This window comes from Dermacentor variabilis, chromosome 8 (assembly GCF_050947875.1).
Source record: "Dermacentor variabilis isolate Ectoservices chromosome 8, ASM5094787v1, whole genome shotgun sequence".
NCBI classification, from domain to species: Eukaryota; Metazoa; Arthropoda; class Arachnida; order Ixodida; family Ixodidae; genus Dermacentor; species Dermacentor variabilis.
The window spans coordinates 126,728,135-126,751,056 of NC_134575.1; the positions used below are offsets into that span (position 1 = coordinate 126,728,135).

At 44.5% G+C, this 22,922-nt stretch overlaps 1 protein-coding gene across 1 annotated transcript in view; it reads right to left on the bottom strand.

The window, feature by feature from the left end:
- Nucleotides 1-11,865, bottom strand: part of LOC142590571 (sodium-coupled monocarboxylate transporter 2-like) — a 183,409-nt gene extending 171,544 nt beyond the window's left edge. Inside the window, exon 1 of the mRNA XM_075702856.1 lies at nt 11,234-11,865. Coding sequence (XP_075558971.1) covers nt 11,234-11,575 — 342 coding nt within the window. The 5' untranslated portion in view covers nt 11,576-11,865. The remainder of the gene's footprint in view (nt 1-11,233) is intronic.
- Nucleotides 11,866-22,922: the final 11,057 nt, after the last annotated feature.

Consider the following 22,922-nt stretch of genomic DNA (forward strand, 5'->3'; position numbering starts at 1 on the left):
TCGTCGTTTTCGTTTGTTCATAGCCATCATCCTTTTCGTGTTCTTCTACTTCTTCGCGCATGAGCTGGGGCGTTGCCTTTTTTTGAAATAAAGAGCGCTGGATAACTTCATCGGTCTCGGTATTATAAAGTGGTAGAGGTATGTCAACACCCCAACGTCCTCTCACGTTCCAGTCCACCCTGGAGTTCCGTTCCGGTCGCCGCCTGCGCCCAGCTACCCCTACAAAGATGAACACTTCCAACTCCGGCCCTTCCGGTGCCTCCAGCCCTATCACAGAGACGATCCCGCCTGCGGTGCCGTCTTGGACGGTAACGAGCCCTCAGCGCGATCCCCCTGTCTTTGCGGGACTCCGCGGTGATGATGTCGACGATTGAATAGACCACTACGACCGCGTGAGTTCGTGGAATAAGTGAAACGACACCCAGAAATTGAGACACGTTGCCTTCTACTTGACCAGTGTTGCAAAGACGTGGTATTTCAACCACGAATTCGACATCGCGGATTGGCCCACGTTTACCTCCAAGCTGCGGCCAATCTTCGCTTCCTCGTCTGGCCGTGCAGAAGTCGCCAAACAGAAGCTGGGAACGCGCCACCAACATCCACAAGAATCTTACACATCATACATAGAGGATGTCTTGGCTCTGTGCCGCCGTGCGAATCCTAGCATGACGGAAGCCGAACGCGTTCGCCACATCCTAAAAGGCATTGGGTCTGTCTCGTTCAACGCCTTAATCCTACAAAATCCGGCTTCTGTCCAAGACATCACTTCAACGTGTCAACGCCTAGACTAGCTGCAGTCTATTCGTCTTCCACAAGACAGCAGCGATACTCAGGCTCCCCATTCTGCAGATCTACGTGCGCTTATCCGCACCATCCTCCGCGAAGAGCTTCAACTACAAGACATAAGGCGTCCACCTGCCGCCTGTGCCCGAACCCCCACCTTCGACTTGCGCGAGGTCGTGAAGCAAGAGTTGACAGCGATGACTACACCCACGACGCATCTTGCTCCGGTAGCGCGCCCTACACCTACCTACGCGGATGTTGCTTGGCTACCCACCGCTACCGTGACCTGCGTGCCTACTGACGTTTCCTATGACCATTTGGCTTCGATGGGAACCAGAGCACTCGCTGCGCCATCGTACCCTCAGTGGCGTCCACCTCATCCGGTTTGTTTTTACTGTGGCACACGCGGCCATATATCTCCCTTCTGCCACCGTCGCCAGCAGTATGAAGGACGAGGCTATGCTGAGCACGAGAGAGACCGCACTCGCCGATTAGACGCCTACTATCCCGGATCGTACTCGTTCTCTCAACACCGTTCTCCGTCTCTTCCAGTTGTTCCCAATCTGCCTCATAGTTCCCGTTCGGCCAGACGTCGTTCTCCATCGCCTTACCGGCGCTCTACATCACCGCTTCGCCCCACTTCCCATCTTGTCGATAAGCACTCGGGAAACTAACTGTTGCAGTTTTTGTAGGTGAAACTGCTTCTTATCAGTCTTCAAAAATTCATCCTCTTCGCCCGGCCAACATTCTTTCTGTAACTGTCGAAGGTGTTCCCGCGTCAGCTCTCATCGATACCGATGCCGCCGTTTCTGTTCTTCGTAGTGATCTGTGTTCCCGGCTCCGGAAAGTAAGAACACCTTATCTTGGGCCTATTTTGCCTGGTGCTAATAATGCATTCATTTACCCTGACGGACAGTTTACGCCTCGTGTTCTCATCGACGACATACGCCACCACATTGAGTTTATCATTCTTCCAACGTGTATCCATGAACTTATACTGGGTTGGGACTTCCTACATTCTGCTTCAGCCGTCATTTCATGTAGAGAAGAAGTTGTCCATATCCCAGATACAGCGCTTGCACCTGTTACGGACTCTTCACTTTCAAGCGTGAACTTGGCCATCGCTGCAGACTACGTCCTGCGTCCTGGTCGCGAAGACGTTGTAGCCATAACATCCAGACAGATCACCGACGGAGACGCCCTAGTCGCCCCTTCTTCCCAATGTACTTCTCGCGGAATTCTCATTGCCACCTGTCTCGTCCGGTTTTCACGTGGCCGCGCCCTTCTGTCTGCTTGCAACACGACCCCAGATACTGTGATGCGGCCCAAAGGGATGACTGTGGCAAACTTAGCTGACACTCAAGCTATCTTTATGGTCACGCTTTGCCCTTCTTTATCGCCAGCACTAACCACAGGTTTGGATGATTCTTTCCCTCCTCCAGTTGTGCTTGGCTCGGACCTAACAGCCGCGCAGTTCGAAGCCTTAATGGCGGTATTGGCGAAGCACAAAGCCTGTTTCGATAGCTATTCCCCTTTGTTGAGCTAAACTCCTGCGGCTACACTAACACATCGAAACTAATGGTTCCGCTATAATACGACGACGCCCCTATCGCGTATCGCCGTCCGTACGAAAGGTCATTGAACAACAGGTTGCGGACATGCTTGCGCGGAAGATAATACGACCTTCATCTAGCCCATGGGCTTCTGCCGTGGTCCTGGTAAAGAAAAACGATTGCTCCGTTCGCTTTTGCGTCGATTATGGAGCGCCCAATATGATCACACGTAAGGACGTATATCCGATACCTCGAATTGACGACGATTTGGACACCCTACAAGGGGCGGAGTTTTTCCCCAGCATTGATCTTCGATCAGGATATTGGCAAATTCCGATGAACGAGACTTACAAAGAAAAGAGCGCTTTCGCTACACCAGACGGACTTCATGAATTTAACGTGATGCCTTTTGGCCTTTGTAACGCTCCTGCCACATTTGAGCGCATGATAGACAACGTACTTCGTGGTCTAAAATGGAAGACCTGCCTCTGTTATCTGGATGATAATGTCATCTTTTCGTCTGACTTCAGCCAACATCTTCATCGATTAGATGAAGTTCTCAAGTGCCTTGCAAATACTGGTCTCCAGATTAATGCAAAAAATAGAAATTTGCAAGCAAGAGCATAAGTGTATTCGGCCACGTCGTCTCAAAAGATGGCATCCAGCCAGACTCCGACAAGATTAGTGCCGTTCTCCCGTTTCCTCGCCCCCAGCAACAGAAAGGTCTACGTAGTTTCCTCGGCTTGGCGTCGTATTTTCTTCGATTTATGCGCAACTTCGGCGCAATTGCAGCTCCTCTACACAAGCTACTGGTTACCGGTGCCTCTTTCACATGGACTAGTGACTGCGAATCGGCTTTTCAAGATCTTAAGCGGCATCTTACTTCCGGACCAGTGCTTCGCCACTTCGATTATCGAGCCCCCACCATACTCCATACTGACGCAAGCGCACAATGTGTTGGCGCAGTACTTCTGCAACGTAACGCAGCCTCTAAAGAGCAAGTCATAGCATATGCCAGCCGAACACTTTCTCCTGCTGAGCGGAACTACACCATTACAGAGCAAGAGTGACTGGCTATCGTTTGGTCGATTCAGAAATTTCGCCCATACGGCCGCCACTTCACCAACATCACCGACCATCATGCTTTGTGTTGGCTGTCATCAATGAAAAAATATGTCAGTACGCTTAGAACGCTGGATACTCCGCTTGCAGGAATGACTTTACTATAACGTGCAAGTCGTATAACGTACAAGTCTGGAAAAAGTCATCATGAGAGTCATCGCTGCCCACTCTCGCTCTCTCCCGGTAACGCGCCATCGTCTTCCCCACCAAGTCGCTCCCATGCTACGCCTGCCTCACACCAGCTCTCGATAACGCCCCTGGACGAAGTAACGCTTTCATCACGCTTTCATTTCGTCTCGCTTCAGCGGGCCGACTCCTACTGTCGAGCTCTCATGGATCGCCTTAGTGGGTTCGCTGAACCACCCAGAAGCCGCTTGCGACGCCAACTTCGACAATTCGCCTTCAAGGTGGCGTGCTTCACCGCCACGTTTACCACCCAACAGGTCACCGGTGGGTCCCAGTTCTACCTCGCTGCCTTCGCCTGCGAGTATTACAGGCACTTCACGACGACGTAAGGCTGGCCACTTAGGCTTCCACAAGACTTACGACCGCATAAAGACCCGCTGCTTCTCGCCTGGCCTATCCACAACGGTGGCCAAATACATTGCCTCGTGTGCGTCATGTCAGCACCGCAAACGCTCGACATCCCCTCCTGCCGGTTTATTACAACCTCTCCTTTGCCCGGATGCACCTTTTGAATTTGTTGGTATTGATATATATGGTGCCTTGCCGTTCACACCCTCCGGTCACCGTTGGATTGTCACTTCGGTCGACCATTTAAAAAGTTATGCCGAGACTGCCCCTCTGCGATCCGGTACCGCTTCTGAAGTCGCCGACTTTTTCTTGCGCTCCATCGTCTTCTGCCATGGGGCTCCTCGCGTTCTTCTCAGTGACCGTGGCAAGGCGTTCATTTCACAAGTTCTCGAGGAAATTCTTCGGGCTGCTAATGCCGTCCACAAATCTACTTCTCCCTATCATCCGCAAACCAATGGCCTTACTGAGCGCTTCCACCGTACGCTGTCTGACATGATTTCCATGTACATCCGTCTTGACCACACTGACTGGGATAAAATTCTTTTTTTTGTGACATTCGCGTATAATACTGCTAGACAACGGACTACAGGCTACAGCCCTTTCGTCCTTGTATATGGACGATCTCCTGCCACCATATTCGACAGAGAATTCCATTTCACACCTTCTTCGCCTAACGCGTCGCTTCCAGAAGATTTTGCGGCCCGAGTTGCACATTGCCGTCAAATCGCCCAGTAAAGCACAGAAGCTACCCAAGCTGAGCGCAAGCGTCACTGCGACAACAACCGCCGTGACCTACGTTTTCACGCTGGAGACGAAGTCCTCCTTTGGACTCCAGTCCGCACCCCAGGCCTCCGTGAGAAGTTTCTTCCACGCTACATTGGCCCATACACCATTGTGCAGCAAACATATGCAGTGAACTATGTCGTCCGCCCAGTACACTCCGTCACTGACCGGCGCCGCCGGAATGCCGAAATTGTTCACGTCTCGCGGATGAAGCCCTTCCATCCCTGTTTAGATAATCTCTAACCTGTGGTCAGGCTGGCCGCTTCCATGACGGGGGGAAGTTAGTGCAAACACCATTAACGTACTTCGTCGTGTTCATTTGTACATAGCCAACATCATCTTAATACAATATCTATAATACAATACAACTGCAACATACACATTCAACACTTAAATGCACTTCATTTGCAACATTTCACACAACACAGACCACTGAAAATATTTGCTTTAGAGGTGCGTATACTGAATTTTAACATAGAACAAGAGAGTGAGAGCGTGTGCAATAAAATCTACCACAGACAAATAAGAAAAATGATACGACAGAACATAAGAAAGGCAATCACGTTTCTTACAAAAATATATCATGGTGAGACAGTCAGTGTAGTGAAGTGCTGACTGTTACTTTATAGTTAATACCTCTATTTTCGCGAGAAACTCAAGAAGAATACCATTACTTGTTGTATCGCGATCAAATTGATAGCATTGTCATGTTGCAGATGGAAAATAGAGGTGGTTATATGCGTCGACCTAGGAAGAATATTCTACCAATGTACGCCGATACTTATACCGTCTTTCACGTGACTTGGATAAGTTATATATTTCCACTGGTGAAATATGTGAGTAATGCGATGAATTCCGAATACACATTTCAGTCGGGCCGGTCTCACTCTAGATTCTAATGTATCAAGGACAAAGGCAACCAAAATGTTTGTAGGGGAATCCATAGATATATACTTGTTCTGAATAAACCTAACAGACTTACGTTGAGCAGTTCCTAGTTCTTTATTGTTAGTTTTCTAATACGGTAACCATAATGTTTTAGCTTACTCTAAACCTATTTCTTTATTGTTAGTTTTCGAATACGGAAACCATAATGCTTTAGCAAGCTCTAAAACAGGGTCTCATGAAGGGCATGTAGTCTAGGAGTTTGGATTCTTGTAAGGCATCGTTTAAGCTAGAGCTACCTGGGTAATGAAGTTTGTGATTTTAGTGCCTTTTCAAATCATAGGTTAGCGTCATATGTAAGTATTTGCGTTCACATATACTTATGCTAGGGATTGGCTAACATTAGGATAAGTGTAGGACCTTCGTTGATTTTCGCTCCGCGTTACGTCTTGTCGCGCGCCGCAATTTTTGATCCGGTATATGCGTAGCTTTGCACAACTACCGCAGTGGGCACATGCCAGCGCCATCCAACCCTCGTTTGACCATGTCTGTGACTTTATTCACCTGGCATGTATCACTAGGCGCGAAAGCTCATTCGTTCATGTGCTCAGTACCGGAGCTGGAAATAAAAACCTGGACAAGTTTACCTGTCAAAAGGTGCCGTCTTTGCCCGAGTCGGCCATTTGGTCATGATGGCAATGACATAAACGGACCGCTTCCATCTACTCTAGCTGATAACCAACGGGTTATCGTGGATTTGGATCACTTGACCTTCTACGCAGAAACCGCCTGCCACTGCTCGTAACGTTGCATCCTTCATTTTACGGCATTTCCTTTCCGCAGCGTTGCCCCTTACAAAATCCTGAGCGGCAGATGCAGTGCCTTCCTTTGCAACATTTCGAAGGCCCTGGTCGATGAATAGCGAATATTTCACCATACCACTACAGAATAGCATCCGCAAACAAACGGCATGACAGAACGCTGCAAACAAACTCTTGGCGATATGCTGTCATTGTACGTCGCGTATGACCATTGAAATTGCGACCAAGTTCTTCGTTTCGTCACCTATGCCAGCAATGCTGCACCAAAAAGTGCTACTGCATTTATTCATTAATTTTTTGTATACGGACGAGAACCTTCCGATAATTCGAACACAATCCTTCCTTAGAAGAATCTAGAAGTTTGCCGCCTTGCGAAGCTGCTGGACAGCAGCCATCCCGTCTACCTTACGACCATTGTCTACTCACTTTTTCCCATGACTCTTGGTTTTGGCTTAGGGTACCCGCTATGAAACGCGGCCTCTTCTACTAAATACCATGGCGGCTACAGCGTGCTGGAGTAAACGTTTTATTACTTTGCAGAGCCACTTACACAATCGACAGGTATGGTGCCATCGCAATTGCGAACTTGTCAACGTCCGACGCATGAAGCTGTACTATAATTCCCTTCCTCTGCTTTCGCATAATCCCGCCAGAGTGGTGTATTTTTGTGTGCATGGAGGGTGATTGCAGCGAAGCAGAGTGGCCTGTGCCTAAGCGGCTTCGTTATCGGCTTAAGATTGTGCTTGCAGCGCTTGTGTAAACATCTAGCATCTGCGACCAGTACCCGTCTGCCCCTCCCCCCCCCCCTCCACCTCCCGTTTCTGGTTGGAGTAAACCTGTTTTCAGTAACTTTACTTCAGTTTGACAACGAAGCTTGTCATATTCGCGGTAATTTTATAATTAAAGCACCATATTGGACATGATATGCATTGTTGCGTAGATGCCCTGCCGCAACCCAGGCATCCGACTTTGAAGAACTAAGGTTTTTATTTGATGTGATAATATAGCATAAGCATGGTGTACTGACAATGGAACTTTCACCGTATAATACATTTTATCGAAATCCTTCTCATGCTCGCGACGGCGGCAATCCACCTTGATTGAGGAAGAACAGACTTATGACACATGATAGTACACCTGACTGCGAAATCTTCTATAGCAAATTACAAAATATAGAAATAACCGTCTGCTATCCTCCTTCCGAAGACACTGTTTTCTCTTTATTTAGCTATCTAGATCCAATTTTGGAGTTTATAAGCTAAAATCGTTTATCTTTTTCTTGTGGTGGTGTCATTAGTTTTTATAAGATGAATGATTTTTTCACACCATACCTTGAGCTTTCATTGACAGCGAATGGATTAGTGAATGCCATTAACCTACCCGCTAGAACAATTCAGCATTAATCATTAAATGACATTTTTTTCTAACATAATTCACGCATATGTTGAAGCGCGTTGGACACAACATGTTTCATTGCACAATGGCACTGGCATTGCACAGTGGCACAATGTCATTGCACAATGCCAATGCATTGCCATTGCACAATGGTAATGGCATTGCACAGTGGCACAAAAGCACACTGTTTCATCTTACATGCGACGCCTCCCAGGAAGATGAAATTCAATGCGTACATCCCTCCCACGTATATATAGTCACAAGTATTTCCTTTTCATGACCTGTATGGTTTTTGTATTAAGGTCATTACAGTTGCAACTTTGTTCTAGTGGTTTACGCATCTGTCGAATCTCGTGCTTTTTAGGTGGCGATTTCGGGCGCCAGTTCGAAAAGAACAAGCACGTTTCTAAACGTGCTTCATGCATGTAGAACGTTATTAAAATTTCAATGTCACAACAGAAAAAAATTAAAAGGCGCGATAGTTTACAGAACTTCATTAGATACTGCAGCTTACAATTAAGCTTCCCCAGGGTTCGTCTCCATTGTGAGTAGAACTCGCCTACGTAACATCGTCTGTGAGCTTTCCTTGTATTTTGTGGCTGTGTTCTCATCACGAACTTCCAAGTAACCTTATCATGATGACATTCATCAGCGTAAGAGCGCAACACAGAACTTTCAATAATAGAGATTGGTGAGTGTCGATATTCTCGAATACGAATTGGATACAAATATTGGAAAACTTAAGCTTCACCTTGAAGAGTGGAACGCAATAGCAATACAAAATCCCTGAATGCGTCTCTCGCTTCCCGAAACTGCAGAGTATGTAACCGCAATGTTTACCAGGAAACGCTCGCGGCGAGCGCTATGCTATGATAGCAATAAAAAATCTCTGACTGCTTCTCTCGCTTCCCGGAACTGCAGAGTATGTAACTGTAATGTTTATCGGGAAACGCTCGCGGCGAGCGCTTTGCTATGATAGGAAAAAAAATCCCTGACTGCTTCCCTCGCTTCCCGGAACTACAGTATGTAACCGTAATGTTTATCGGGAAACGCTCGCGGCGAGCACTATGCCATGATTCCTGGAACTGCAGAGTATGTAACCGTAACGTTTACCGGGAAACGCTCGCGGCTAGCGCTATGCTATGATGGCAATAAAAAATCCCTGACTGCTTCTCTCGCTTCCCGGAACTGGAGAGTATGTAACCGTAATGTTTAACGGGAGACGCTCGCGGCGAGCGCTATGCTATGATAGCAATAAAAAATCCCTGACTGCTTCTCTCGCTTCCCGGAACTGCAGAGTATGTAAGCGTAATGTTTACCGGGAAACGCTCGCGGCTAGCGCTATGCTATGATAGCAATCAAAAATCCCTGACTGCTTCTCTCGCTTCCCGGAACTGCAGAGTATGTAACCGTAATGTTTACCGGGAGACGCTTGCGGCGAGCGCTATGCTATGATAGCAAAAAAAAAAACATCGCTGACTGCTTCTCTCGCTTCTCGGAACTGCAGAGCATGTAACCGTAATGTTTACCAGGAAACGCTCGCGGCGAGCGCTATGCTATGATAGCAATGAAAAATCCCTGACTGCTTCTCTCGCTTCCCGGAACGGCAGAGTATGTAACCGTAATGTTTACCAGGAAACGCTCGGGGCGAGCGATATGCTATGATAGAAATGAAAAATGCCTGACTGCTTCTCTCGCTTCGCGGAACTGCAGAGTGTGTAACCGTAATGTTTACCGGGAAACGCTCGCGGCTAGCTCTACGCACGAAGCGGGCTTTCTGGTTGAAACCCGGCCCCTTGCAGGGGCTGTGATGCGGCTAAGGCGAGCGCCGTCTGGAAGCCTTTCAACGAAAGGGGGGCGCTGCTCAGTGGACTGTGAGATATTTACGCGCCAGCGTGCGCAAATTGCGGACGCCGTCTCCGGTCTGCGCATTCTCGAAACGCTGGAAAAGGGGTTTGTTCAAATTTTCGCGTAACAAAATTATGTTTTCTCGTATATGGTCTGACCACGTATTCTGGCTTCAGAAATTCAATTATTTCAGCGAATTTCTTGCGTCTCATGAACGCCCTGTGATTGTGTGGTAGGAAAATCTATTTGCCGATGCGGCGTCTGACACCGGACGCCAGATTTTCTGCGACACGGAATCCTTAACGCTATCGCGTCAATATTACGCACCGTCCAATCAAATATCGAATAGTCAAACGCAGACGCCTGTATTTAAAGGAGGTGTAATTTTTTTGATATAGTTAGGTACCTTGCCTTTACATATGTAGCGCAATAAAACATTACAGCGCAGTCACTATCATGGACAAAGGAACCGTTCTGGAAACATGATCACTAATTGTCACAGGGAACAACTGAACGTACAGTTTTTCAACAACTTTATAGTAAGGCTGCAAATCAGCTTTCTTACGAAGAATGGGGCTGTATGACTAGCTTTCCAAAAACGCTAAGTATATGGCTGCCGAAGAAAGATTAAACGTTTGTGGGGGAAAAATGGTGATTAAGCACTTGTATATCGCACACACGTGTAAAAAGCACCTGTTTCCACATGTCCATGATGCACAAGTCATTCATTAGCAATAATAAACATCACAGGTTGAAGCGTAAAATATAGAAGTAACACAGGACTAGACTACCAGAAACACCTAATGATACACAACATGAAACAATAAATAAAGCGTCTTCATCTACACCACTACTGCAAAACCGTAAACAGTACTTGTATTAGACATGGTGTTTCTCCATTACGTCGCAAACTAGTACCATTGTCGTACCTCTGATGATTTACAGTACTTTCTTTAGCCCACGGAGAACAGCAACCAAACTTTACCATTCAGTTCTTGCAAAACATTTGCTTGCCTTCATACATACGAAAATACCGAATAGTTCCTTTTGGAATACAAATAGTTAGTGTGTAGCATTTGATTCGTATTAGAAACTTCGAATATTTGCCCACCCCTATTCAATACCGACATTTTCTTTGGAACACGCAGTACGTAGTTCAGCTGGGCACTTTCCATTTCAGAAGTGATTTTAGAGTGGTAAGCAGAATGTGTCTAGGCCAGTGAGCCTCGAGATATGGGGATTTCATGCCAAAAAGAGAAACTTATGTTCCTTTGGATTCCGAAGCAATATTATTTATGTTCTGCGGAGGAAATTCCGTTCTCTGACAATTTATGTTTCCATTGGACAGCTAGCCAGAGGAATCGCAGAGGACATCCACGAGCGAAACCGAGCTCTGAGGATACTATGTTTTTTTTATCTCGAGCATTTCGGGTTTTATATTTTTTTTCTATTCGTTCCTCGTAATGACTACATGAGACGCTCGTTGTTATTCTCTTGAGTTATTCTCACCTCAAATACTGATGTAATTCGTAGCCCATGGAGAAGTGGTACGATCACTTGTGTAGCCAGAGGCAAACAGAACAGAGGCGTCAAGACGGCCAATGCGGTGTGCCAGCCGAAGGCGTAGTAGTGTGCCGGGAAGGCTACCAATGCAGGCGATGAGAAGAGAGAGACCACCGATGAAGCCGCCAGAGGAAGAATACCAAGCGCACGGTTTCCGAGGAACATTTCATCCTTCGAGGTGGCACCTCCAATGGAATAAGCATTCCTCCGGAAAGAGAAATAGAGACCCAGCGATAAATTTGAGGCCACAAAGAATCCGAACAAAGCGTATTCTAGCAATAGCAGCATTGCGCACGACTCGCACGCGGAGCTTCTCGAGAATCGAGGGCTTTCGCTGGGTAAAAGGCTACTTCCGAATAGATATACAAGTGCAAATTACATGTGTTTTATGAAAGTACAAGTTAACCGTACTAGCGTTTCAATGTTTGCTGTCAAACTAGCTAGAGGTGTGCAAACTGTGCTTTGGCCTAATTTTCCTAGAACATCTGCTACGGCGATTTTGAAAGGCGCTCTTCGTTGTACAAATGATATGAGAACTATCACAATACTGTCCATTTAGCCACAGGATTCCTAGCAAACGCTTGCGGGAAAGCTTTATCTACTTTTGTGAAGTCGTTGTAGAAAGCCAGCTGCTCTACACGGCTCAATAACGGTTCAGCCTGCGTTTTGCCTTTTTTCTTTGCTTCTCATATGATAGTGGCTGGCGCAACATATTTTTCTGTTTAAATGATGCATTTGTCTCTAGATACGCTTGTTTAGGTTTAATAGAAGACAGAGACATTCCAAGCGTCATCATCTTGCGACGCCGGCAGTAGTGGCAACCGATTGCACCTGTTAGTTGCGTTAATGATATCTCCCCTAACTTTTTGGAAACCGTTAATTGTGGGGTTATGAAATTCAGAAATTTGCAGGCGCTAGCTGGAATTGGTTGGCGCAGGACAGGGGTAATTGGAGATCACAGGGAGAGGCCTTCGCCCTGTAGTCGACATAATATAGGCTGATGATGATGAAAAGAATAATAGGGTATACCTACCACAACGGATCTGATTATGAGGCACGCCATAGTGGATGAATCTGGAAATGAAGAACACCTGGGGTTCCTTAACGTTCACCTCAACCTGAGCACACACGTGTTTTCGCATCCCCCCCCTCCCCTTCGAAATGTGGCCGCCATGGCCGGGATTTGCTCCGGCGATTTTTGTAAAGCGTCTAAGCAGCTCAGAGCGTGGTGTGACTTGCAGTGGTATGCTCCAATCTCGGTTGCTAGACGGAACCCGACCTTTAGAACCGCGATCGGAACATTTCGTTTGGAGTCCTGCTATTGATGCGCACGCGAATACGTGGAGCGCAATGAAATCGGCGCAGTGCAATTACTAAATCTGTTGCCCCTTCATCAGTATCTTTGCACGGTAACACCCTCTCGCTATGTGGCTTCGGCTCTGTCACCCTTTCTTAAATTTTCCATGCGCTCTTTTGATTCAGAACCGTGGCATCGATGAGTCTGTCTTCCCCTGTGTGTAACTAAATTGGCTTTGCCTATGAGCGCAAATCCGTTCCGTGATGATTTTGCGGGGTGAGATCTTTAGAAGTCTCATTAAACATACTAATACAATATGTTCGCTCGAAAATCAATCTACGTAGATTCGGGTGTGCACGTAGGTCCTCACACACCACACCATGGCTATTGAATGTGCTGCGTCTTTGATTCTTGTGGCTTTATAGTTTATTTTCTTATATTCACGCTACTTTCTCTCCTTATTCAGTCCGTGCAGAAATAGTGCAGAGAAAGCTATAAGAATGCACATTTAAATTATTGAAGTACTCCTTCAATAGACTTCCCTCTGCAGAATTTCAATGTCTTTGCAGCTTCGACAGAGTGAAGGGGGTGGGATTAACAGGTCGTCCCACTTTCCTATTACTTTGCACTAGATTCAGGGACACAGTGGAAGCCTGTTCAAGAATGCATCCCAAATAATGACTCACACCATCTTTACCTGGCCGACTTCCAGCCTCGCTTCCTTCTGACCGCGGAGCTCTCCCACAAGCCCAGAAGTACATCCTCCTACGAAATTTTCTGCACCTATATCGCCGTGCTTATGCTTACTTGCCCGCAACCGCTCCGAGTTGGAGGAAGATTTTCTTCTGACGCTTTCGGCTAGGTTGACCCTGACACCTGCTGCCCCCTGCGGCTGGGGATGCGCCAGAACCGACCATTACAACGTGCCATAAGTTCCCGTCCATTGCATCTACGGTGGACCGTCGCCATGTCTCGCTGCTTCGTCCGGTTTCTAAGGATATGAGGCGCTCAAATCTTGGGAGGGGCTGGGGCGAACTGAAGCGGAATGTCCCAGATCACTGTATGCGTTGGACAGCGAACTACAGCTGAGATAATTCATTGCTTGTGTACCTTTATCAAAGAACGCTGAATGCATTTATTTGGCGCCACTACCTTTTTTAAATATTTATACTTTGCAGGAAGTAAAAAAATTGGACCACCGTCTGTTGTGAAATTTCTGCAAGTCAGGCCACGCGCAGCACAACCAGATTTATTATTAATAGCAAACGCAAACATTCTTCGACGTCTACTTTTCATGATCTCAATTCTACGCAGACTACACAGCGGTGTATAGCCTGTCGGTGACAAATGTTGAAAGAACGTACTCAGGCTACAGTAGCAGGTAAACGCTGCTGCTCCTTCAAGTGTAATGCCTTCCTTTTAATAATTTCTATAGAGAACACCTTAGCTTTTTCTGGGTTCATTTACGACGAAAATACAACTGCGCTTGTCTACAGCGTGTAAAGGCATAACAACGTACTTATTCGATTACCATTAAGTTAGATGAGTCTATTTACCCCATTCTGAGTACGCATTATTAGACAGGCTTCTTAGAGAACACAAGGACAAGTAAGCGCTTCTTGTGAGTTATGGGCAACAGTATTAATGTGCATTCGAACGCCGCTGTCCGGTCCTTCGAGTAAATTTCTCGCGGGCAAGCGAGTGGGTTGCGACGCTTGGAAAACAACTCCTAGATAGCAGAAGGCTGGTGCACTTTGAACTTTGATTCGTGATGACATGCTACATTGCCCGACTGCCACAGAATATAAACAGGACGCTCACGAGTAAGCCGCGGTAATCGTGATGTCATCGCATTGGTAACGCCGGGCTTGCGAAAGAAAATTTCGGTCGATGTAGCACGATGTCATAAAGCTTAGTGCACAGGCCAGAAAACTACGAAGTGCTGTTTCAGTCCAGTCAACAAGACATTCGGATTCTGAGCGTAGGTCCGTAACTCACTGGCGCCGTTTTGGTTTCCAATTCATCCTGTTTTTATGCACTAATTTCTACATAGCGATTACCGAGGTAAAACTACAGCACAGGCTAGAGCTTGCGAGGGCAAAAAACGCTCGGACAACGCAGGCTTACGAGAGCAAGGGTGCCGTGGCGACGCTCTCCGTCGCCACGCAACGTTTGACGCGTCAGTGCGGCCACAGGTGCCCCCTTTTCGCCCGCTATGCTCCGTCGAGGGGCGCAGATGACGTGGCGCCGCAGCGAATGGGCAGTTGGGTGCCGTTTCGCTGCTACAGATGCAGGATTTTTCAATCAATCGACAACTTGATGGTGTCGCATCAAAAGGCTGCTACCGTGAAAAGAAACAAAGTAACCTTATGGGGAATACACGCGAAGCACTTTAATCAAATGTCGACGGACCTGCAGTCACGTTGAAACCAGAAGTGTCATTTATCACACCCAAGGACACAACTAGTGGATTGAGAAGAGACATATGGGGCCGAGTCTCGACCGGATTTCGCGTATATAGCCAGCAAATACACAGCTGTCTCTAATAGAAATTTTTAATTTATGGAAAAATGCAGTGATAAAGTGTGTCACGTTGATGAAATTTGAGCTATAGTTAAGCGGCAATATGGTTGACTTAGTGCCAATACTTCAGTAAGAAGCCAACTTAACGTGAACTCAGCATTTTTAGTTACCAACGTTAAGCGCCATCTTCTTACACACAGGCAACCACAACTGAACATTTTGCAGAAAAATGCGTAATATGCATTGTGAGCATTTTCCTCAGCCTGTTTATATCGCCGCATTTTGGAACCTGTTCAGGTGAATATTGTACATTAGCGATTAGAAACTCTGCAAACTGCATTCTCCTAGAAGGTTGTCCTGAAAGCGCAAAACACCGTTTCATTACAAAATTTTGCGAAAACATTTCTTCTAGATAACCAGAAGAGAGAAAGCCGTTCTTCGTCTTAAGTATGTTCTTTGTTGTATGTGGTGCCACTGAATTCACAAGTTGACCAATGTACGCAACAGGGATTCACTTCATTACATTTCGATGCGCACAATAAAAACCCTTCCTGCACTTCATAGATTTGTGTAAAACTGATACTTGTTAGACTCATCAATACACAAAGGTCTCTAGCGTGATGAATTGATCGGACATCGACCTAGATTTCATGTAGTGTGACTACTTAATAACTAATAGGCATCAGTCACGAATTTGTATCCCGGCGAAGGAGCCTTATCTCATAAGCGCATGGGGTAGGGCTGCTCACTTTGTTCCCAGAGTTGAACATTTCGGTTAGCCTGCATTGCGCCCTCGTTTCTGCCAATCAAGCTTGTGGGGTTTCTTTACACTCTCCGAAATGAATCATGACCGTAAGCAAGGCTCCACATTTGCTTTTACTACTTCAGTCAATTCAAATTTATCGCTATGTTTTATTTTCATTTTTAATAATTTCACACGTTCCGAGAATGTAATATTATATTTAGCAGATTGCTGCATTCCGCAAGAACCAATTTGGTGGAGGTAATACTTTGGTATATCTATGTCTTAGGTGCTTCTAAAACAAACTAACAGTTAAATAATTATATTCCGGTGCAGGACTAAATTCATCAAAGCGCAAACTTAGGGATGTTACCCAAATACTAATAGCGATTAGGAGGAAACTGTCACATACAAATGTGACTTGTATCAAAACAGCCTGTATTCGGTAGAAAACAAAATTCTCATCCTCCTGATCGTAGAACGAAGCTGTAAAAACACTTATGGGCATCACGAAGTATTTCCGTTTTGGTATTTGGATAAACTTGCGAAATTACAACATTGTACCACATGATCTAAAATCCCGTTACTGTTAGCAGAACTGATAGTTGGGCGAGTTGGTACGAATTCATAGTAAAACATTTTTGCGCGCACAATTGACAAGGACACAGTGAAGGGGGACACACGAGCGGTCGTGTGTCCCCACTTCACTGTGTCCTTGTCAATTCTGCGCGCAAAAATATTTTACTATGAGTTACTGTTACTCTCCGTATCTTTAAAAATAACGGTTTTCAAGTTTCGCCAGCAGGTTGCTGTGAATGTTGAAGCTCGGGAGAAATATTTGTTCCCTCGTCAGCACGAGAAATAGACGAAAAGCACCCAAACATGGGTATGTTAGTAAACCAGCGCTATTTAAGGAAGAACCTCCTTTAAAAAGCTAGATTTTTTATTTTCTTAAGAGTTCTAAATTAGGTGCATTGATGGAAACAAACTCCATCCGAAAAAAAGTCACATGTGGAATTGCTTGTTTGATTGAGCTATAAAACGAGAAATGTAGCCAAGTGAAGGATACCACTGGTGCTACATATCTGCATGTTGTCGTCGTTAGGGATTCTGTCACGTGAGAAGTTGCAGGATGGTTCGCAAAGTGCACGTTGACCATTATTGCGCTATGACACAATGCGGTGCCCGCAGAATGGACAATTGGCGGAATTACCTACTAACAATATTGTGCCAAAAACAAAGTAATTTTTACCTTCCCTCACATTAAAAATAGCCAGCACAGAAAATCAAAATGTAAAATAATCGTTCAGACGCAGGTTCGAGGGGTTACGACAGAGTCGCAGTGAAGCCAGTAAAGATATGCACGGATATTTTTTGTCTACCTGTCCGACTCCTTTGCCACAGCCCGATAGAACATGGCAGATGTCCTGAAAAATATTAGGATAGATCGCGTCGGTGCACTGCACAAAGGTGGAGACACGAATGTTGTAGGCAAATATTTGCCGATATAAGTTCTGTCCATTTTTCCTAATGTAGTAGAGCGTATTATTAATAACACGTTGGTGCATTTCTTCTAGAAAAATGTATAATAGTGGACCACCAGCATAACTTGTAGAAAAGGAAGTCGGTAGAAAATGCTCTCCTAAGCAATAAAGGTGACACCATTGACACCCAAGGTGACACCATTGAAAACAAACGTTCTAATGTTGGCTTTCTGCTAGACTTTCGAAAAGCTTCTGAATCGAGCACACACGACATTCTCTTTGTGAAACTTTATCAGTACTGCATCTATAGCTGCACGTTGAACTAAATAAAAGCTATTAAGGCAACCATTCTCAATTACGTCAGTTTAGAAAGGCCAATTCGAACTTAGGTCTTATAACTCATTGTTTCCCACGGTGTTACAATTAGGTTCATTATTGATCTTGCCACACCGTAAATTCGTCGCATCAATAAATAATACTCGAGACACTCTGCTACATGCCAATAACACCAACGTGCCCTTTCACGGCCCTAACCTCAATCATGTCATAGACCAGACCAATATTTGACTGATCCAACTCTCCTTATTCCTTTCGGATATTCTATTAAGTCCTCATGATGATAAAACCAAACAAATAATATTTAGCGCTAAAAATAAATTAGTTAACAATTATTTAACAGATGTCTTTGAAGATCAACCGTTTGGATGAACGACCTCTTGAAAGGTTTTTGTGGTAAATTTCAAACATCATTTAAATTTGACTGTAGGAAAACATCTTTACATCTTTCTTTCTTTGAGAAATCTTGCATTTACACCGTCAAAACCAGATCAACATGCATTTAAGTGTGTCAATGCACTTTAGTATCAAGACCACATCTATTGCTATAAGTAATATGCTGAAGAAATCGGACAACGGACATGATGATAACCGGTATTACGTTTCTATAATAAATTCAGACTGAACACATTGTTCAAAATGGATAGCACCAATATTAAGACTATAATAATTATACCAACACGATAACAATAATAGCAATAACACGATAACACAAACGTGCCTTTTCATGGCGCTAACCTCAATCATGTCATGTACACGGCAAATACGTGAGTGATCCAACTTTCCTGATGGCTTTTCGATAATCTATTATGTCCTTATATCGACAGAGCCAAACACCTAGTATTCAGAGCTAACAATAAATCAGTTGACGATTCGTTAACAGGGGTCTTTTAAGATCAATATATTGAACTAATGACCTCTTCTGATTTTTGGAGGTAAATTTTTACAATGATTTACATTCGACTGTACAAATGCATATTCGTTTCTTTGAAGTATCTTGCAGTTTCACAGTCAAAACCAGAGCAACATGAGGGTTTCAGTGTGTCAATGAGCTTTGGAATCACTGCCAAATTCATTATTATAGGTTGCATACTGAATAAATCAGAGAACTTATGTTATGGTAATAAAGTATTGCTTGTGGATGAAAAATTGAGATAAAACAAGTTGTTGAAAATGGATGCGCATTTTTTACTAGGCCAAGGTAAGCGATTCTGGTCAACTAAAGAAATCTCCACGTTGCTGTGGGTATTAGGATCGTCCAATATTTTCCAGGGTTACTGATAAGCATGGATCGTACTGTGTGATTGAAGAAATTAAATTTCGCAGAAACGACGCCTTGAGTGTACGTGTTAGGCGCGACAGTGTACGCATGCTAGCGTTGTTCCGTTTGCCGGAATTTGGCAACTTGAAATGAGCGCTTTTTTCTGTTAGAATGTCGATTTAACTAACTGTTAAACTATTGTGGTGTGTATTTCTTGGTATTATTTTAGAGTGAGCGTGGGCCTATGAAAGATTTACAGTTATGTTTTCAAACAGCTCCCAGTTCTCATTCACAAAACGATATTTGAAACCATGAAGATAGTCATAACCACAAAGCGAAAGTTCACTGTTGATCCTTTGAAAGTTTCCCCTAATGTAGTTAAATCCAGCCTTTCATTTTTCTCATGTCTGGGGATGGAATAACTATACATTCTGCAAGAAAATCTTTTCGGTTTTATCAAAAACTAAGGACAGCACGATAAAACAACACCTTTGTTCTTAACAATGTTTTGTCCACTTTTGATATACTTAACCAGCTCGTAGCGATGTCAAAAAAGTAAGTGCATTCCTATGTTGTTATATTCAGTAAGAGCGCCACAATGAAACAAGGCAGGGGGCATTTGTCTGGAAATAAACGAGATATACATAGGCTATGCAATCACCTCATAATTTCATAGCGGGCACTCTTAACACCCACCTTGAAATAGTTAAACGGGCTTTGTCTTGCAATAGCTTATGTGTTTACAATAGAAAACGAGAAATGTTCTGCTGTTAGCAATTCAGCTTATTGACTTAAAGTTTTTGCTTGAATTGTCTTTTTTGTAAACATGTAACACCTCTATAAATTTGCAAGACACTGCACTGTTATATTGTTGTTCAAGTGGCGTTGTTTATATTTTTCATTACATGTTTATTGGTGAGGTCTTTTACACACTTTTGTTCCTCTCTCTCCGAAATGCAAGGCGCGTCGGTGTTTAGTGAACGCCGAGAAACGCGTCAGGGCTTTTTCACAGGATGTGACCGGATCGAAAAGTTATCTGTATTCTCAGGCATCGCAATGCGATTTTTGGAGGACTCATTTCACACGTTGCAATTTTAACAATGTGGCTAGTGCGAAGCCTAGAGTTGCTTGCTACCCTATTTTGTGCCATACGTCGCGTAATGTCCCGAATGTAATGAAAAATACCTATGCGTTGCAATATTATACACCATGCCGTCTTTAGTAGAGCAAATAAAAGGCTTCTTTTGTAAATTCAACCCTTCGACACCTAACTTTGTTTTGGCGTGGGCAACAGTAGTTCCTCAAGTTCAGTGTGAGAAGACATGGAGGACCTAAACAGCTGTTCGGGCTGGTCGTACAGCGCTTCGCGCTCTCTTGTGTGGCTTGTATGCCAGTGTCGTTCTGCCTACGCTAGAACATATTACAAGAGGGTCTAAAAACAAGTTCATATAGCTATCTTCATCACACATGCAGTGTACGGAATTAGACTGCAGAGAAGTCAGAATTTAAGCACCGACAAACCCTGGCGCTACTCGTGCTTAGCGTCAGCTTCAGACGAAATGATCTTTGCTATTTCTCGCATTTGTGCAAAAGCGGCGCCTGATCTGAGCCGTACTCTTGTACCAAACTTAGCAGCAAGCACCAACACGAAACCTCATGTCTGTCCCTGAAGGAAGCTGCAAATTAAGCGTGCGTGATAACTGAACATGCAATGAAATTTGTTTTGCGAACTTCAATATTCGCCCTAGCCCGATTCGTTCATACAGCCGTGTATCCTGTAATTATGTACAGAAGTTCTCTCTGAATATTTAAGAAGCTGTGAAAGCTCACACTATAATTTTTCTAGGAGCTGCACTCAGTTGTGTGCGTACCACCATAGCATTCTAACAAATATGGTCGTATTTTACTATCTTGTCCTCTGTATCGTACTGTCAGTATATTGGAAATCGGTATCAAGTGGCTGAAAGCAATATGCTGCTGTACGTAGTGCATTGGCGGAGCCCCACGGGAAATATTAAATACATTGTTAGGAGCACATTTGTTTCTTTAATAACAAACTAAAGAGCTGGAATTTTATATTCCTACTGGCAAGCGTAAAGTATAAACGCAACCCTAAGTATCGGCGAATTTCGTTTAGGTACGTGTGCTCCAACTTGTTTCTCCACATCTTGAAGTGGGGCTGAAAACCCCAGATTACCAAAACCCTATGCAAATTGAGCAGGTGTTATGGCTCATTTACTGGAAATTAAAGCGAATATCCCCATATGTAGAGCTCTTCCTGTGTTTAAGCAGTATTAGAAATATGTTATAACATATTGATATCAGCGATTCCGTACATTATTCTATAAAAATAAGAAGTTCAAGGAAAACGTCAACGTACAATGTAAACGTGAATTGCTGAACGGAGGGTATGGGCCAAGTCTTATGCCTGCATGAATTGCCTGTATTAACCTAGTGCTCATAACAAGAGAATCTGTAATAATTTTCTGCTGTTTAAAAGGTCCATGCAATTCAATAATATACTACGTACTGTTCTGAGGGAAGTATTAAGTATGGACTATATCCTTATAGTTTTATATGAGGGTTCTTCGTGAACAACATTGGAATAAATATGATTAACTTTGGAACCTTCAGAAACGAAACATTGTAAAATTTTTTCGGATATCACAATTATTTTTTAAGATATACAGACCAAACATTTAAGTACGGACTGGAGACACTTCAGTGGTTATGTGGCTGGCTTCAGAATGCGACGAAGTGCGTAGCTGCTACCTCGAGGTAACTGCTAGGTTCCTCGTATATACCACTCATGCCCCATAGACATGATCGTGTGGGGCTTCATTTCAATGTTACCTTGTGCTTGCTTTACAATAAAGGGCGGCTAACTCACTCGAAATGCAAATTCGTGTGTACATGTATTCAGCATTCACGTGCATCTCATGCGCATGCATGTGTATCATGTTCCCGATTACACTACTAGCAGGGATAGAAGCGTTTTTATTGTATTGCATAGCAATCATTTATTCAACGTTGTGCTGATAACAAAATGTGATCATCCAAAAATTGCCAAGAAATCCAACATCAGCGAAAGATATGATACAGATCCAATGCCCTTGTTACAGTAGACATGAGGCAACATTTCATGCACTGATCAATTAAATTCTAAAAAAACAACAACCAAAATGTGTACAACTCTCATTTCATACGATGCGACACGAACTCTCACGCAATGATTTCTTAGGAACCGCCGCGGTCACAACTTCATGGTGATATGCTGTATATGTAGCTCGGGGAACTCGCTCAAACGTCAGCTCACTAGGACTTGGCCCGACCCATCAGGTTCAGTTTGTGTGTGCCTGTCTGGGTACGATTTTGACGAATATGGGTCACAGCAAGCTCGGCTGTGCAGACATTTTGTTAATATCAGTGAGAGCAAGGTCAGATGAGTGGAATTTTCGCAAAAATCAGTCAGTGTAAGCTCTGCTGGGTACAAATTTGGTAAATGCAAATGGGAGCAAGCACGCCGGAGTAAACTTTTGGTGAAGACCTGTGGGAGCAAGCATGGTTGAGTACAATTTTGTGGAATACGAGTAGGGGCAAGCTCGGCCGAGTAGAATTTTGGTGAATACGAGTGGAATCAAGCACGGCTGAGTGCAATTTTGGTGAATCCGAGTGGGGGACAAGGCCAGCTGGGCAGAAATTTGGTAAACATGAGTGGGAGCGCGCATGACTGAGTACAATTTTGGCGAATACGAGTGGGGGAAAACTCGGCTGAGTAGAATTTCGGTGATTACGAGTCAGAGCAAATTCGGCTTGGTAGAAATTCGGTAAATATGAGTAGGACCAAACACGCTTGAGTACAATTTTGGTGAATACCAGTAGCGACAAGCTCGGCTGAGTCGAATTTTGGTGAATATAAGTGAGAGCAAGCTCCGCTGGGTATAAATTGCGCAAATATAAGTTGGACCAAGCAAGGCTGAATACAATATTGT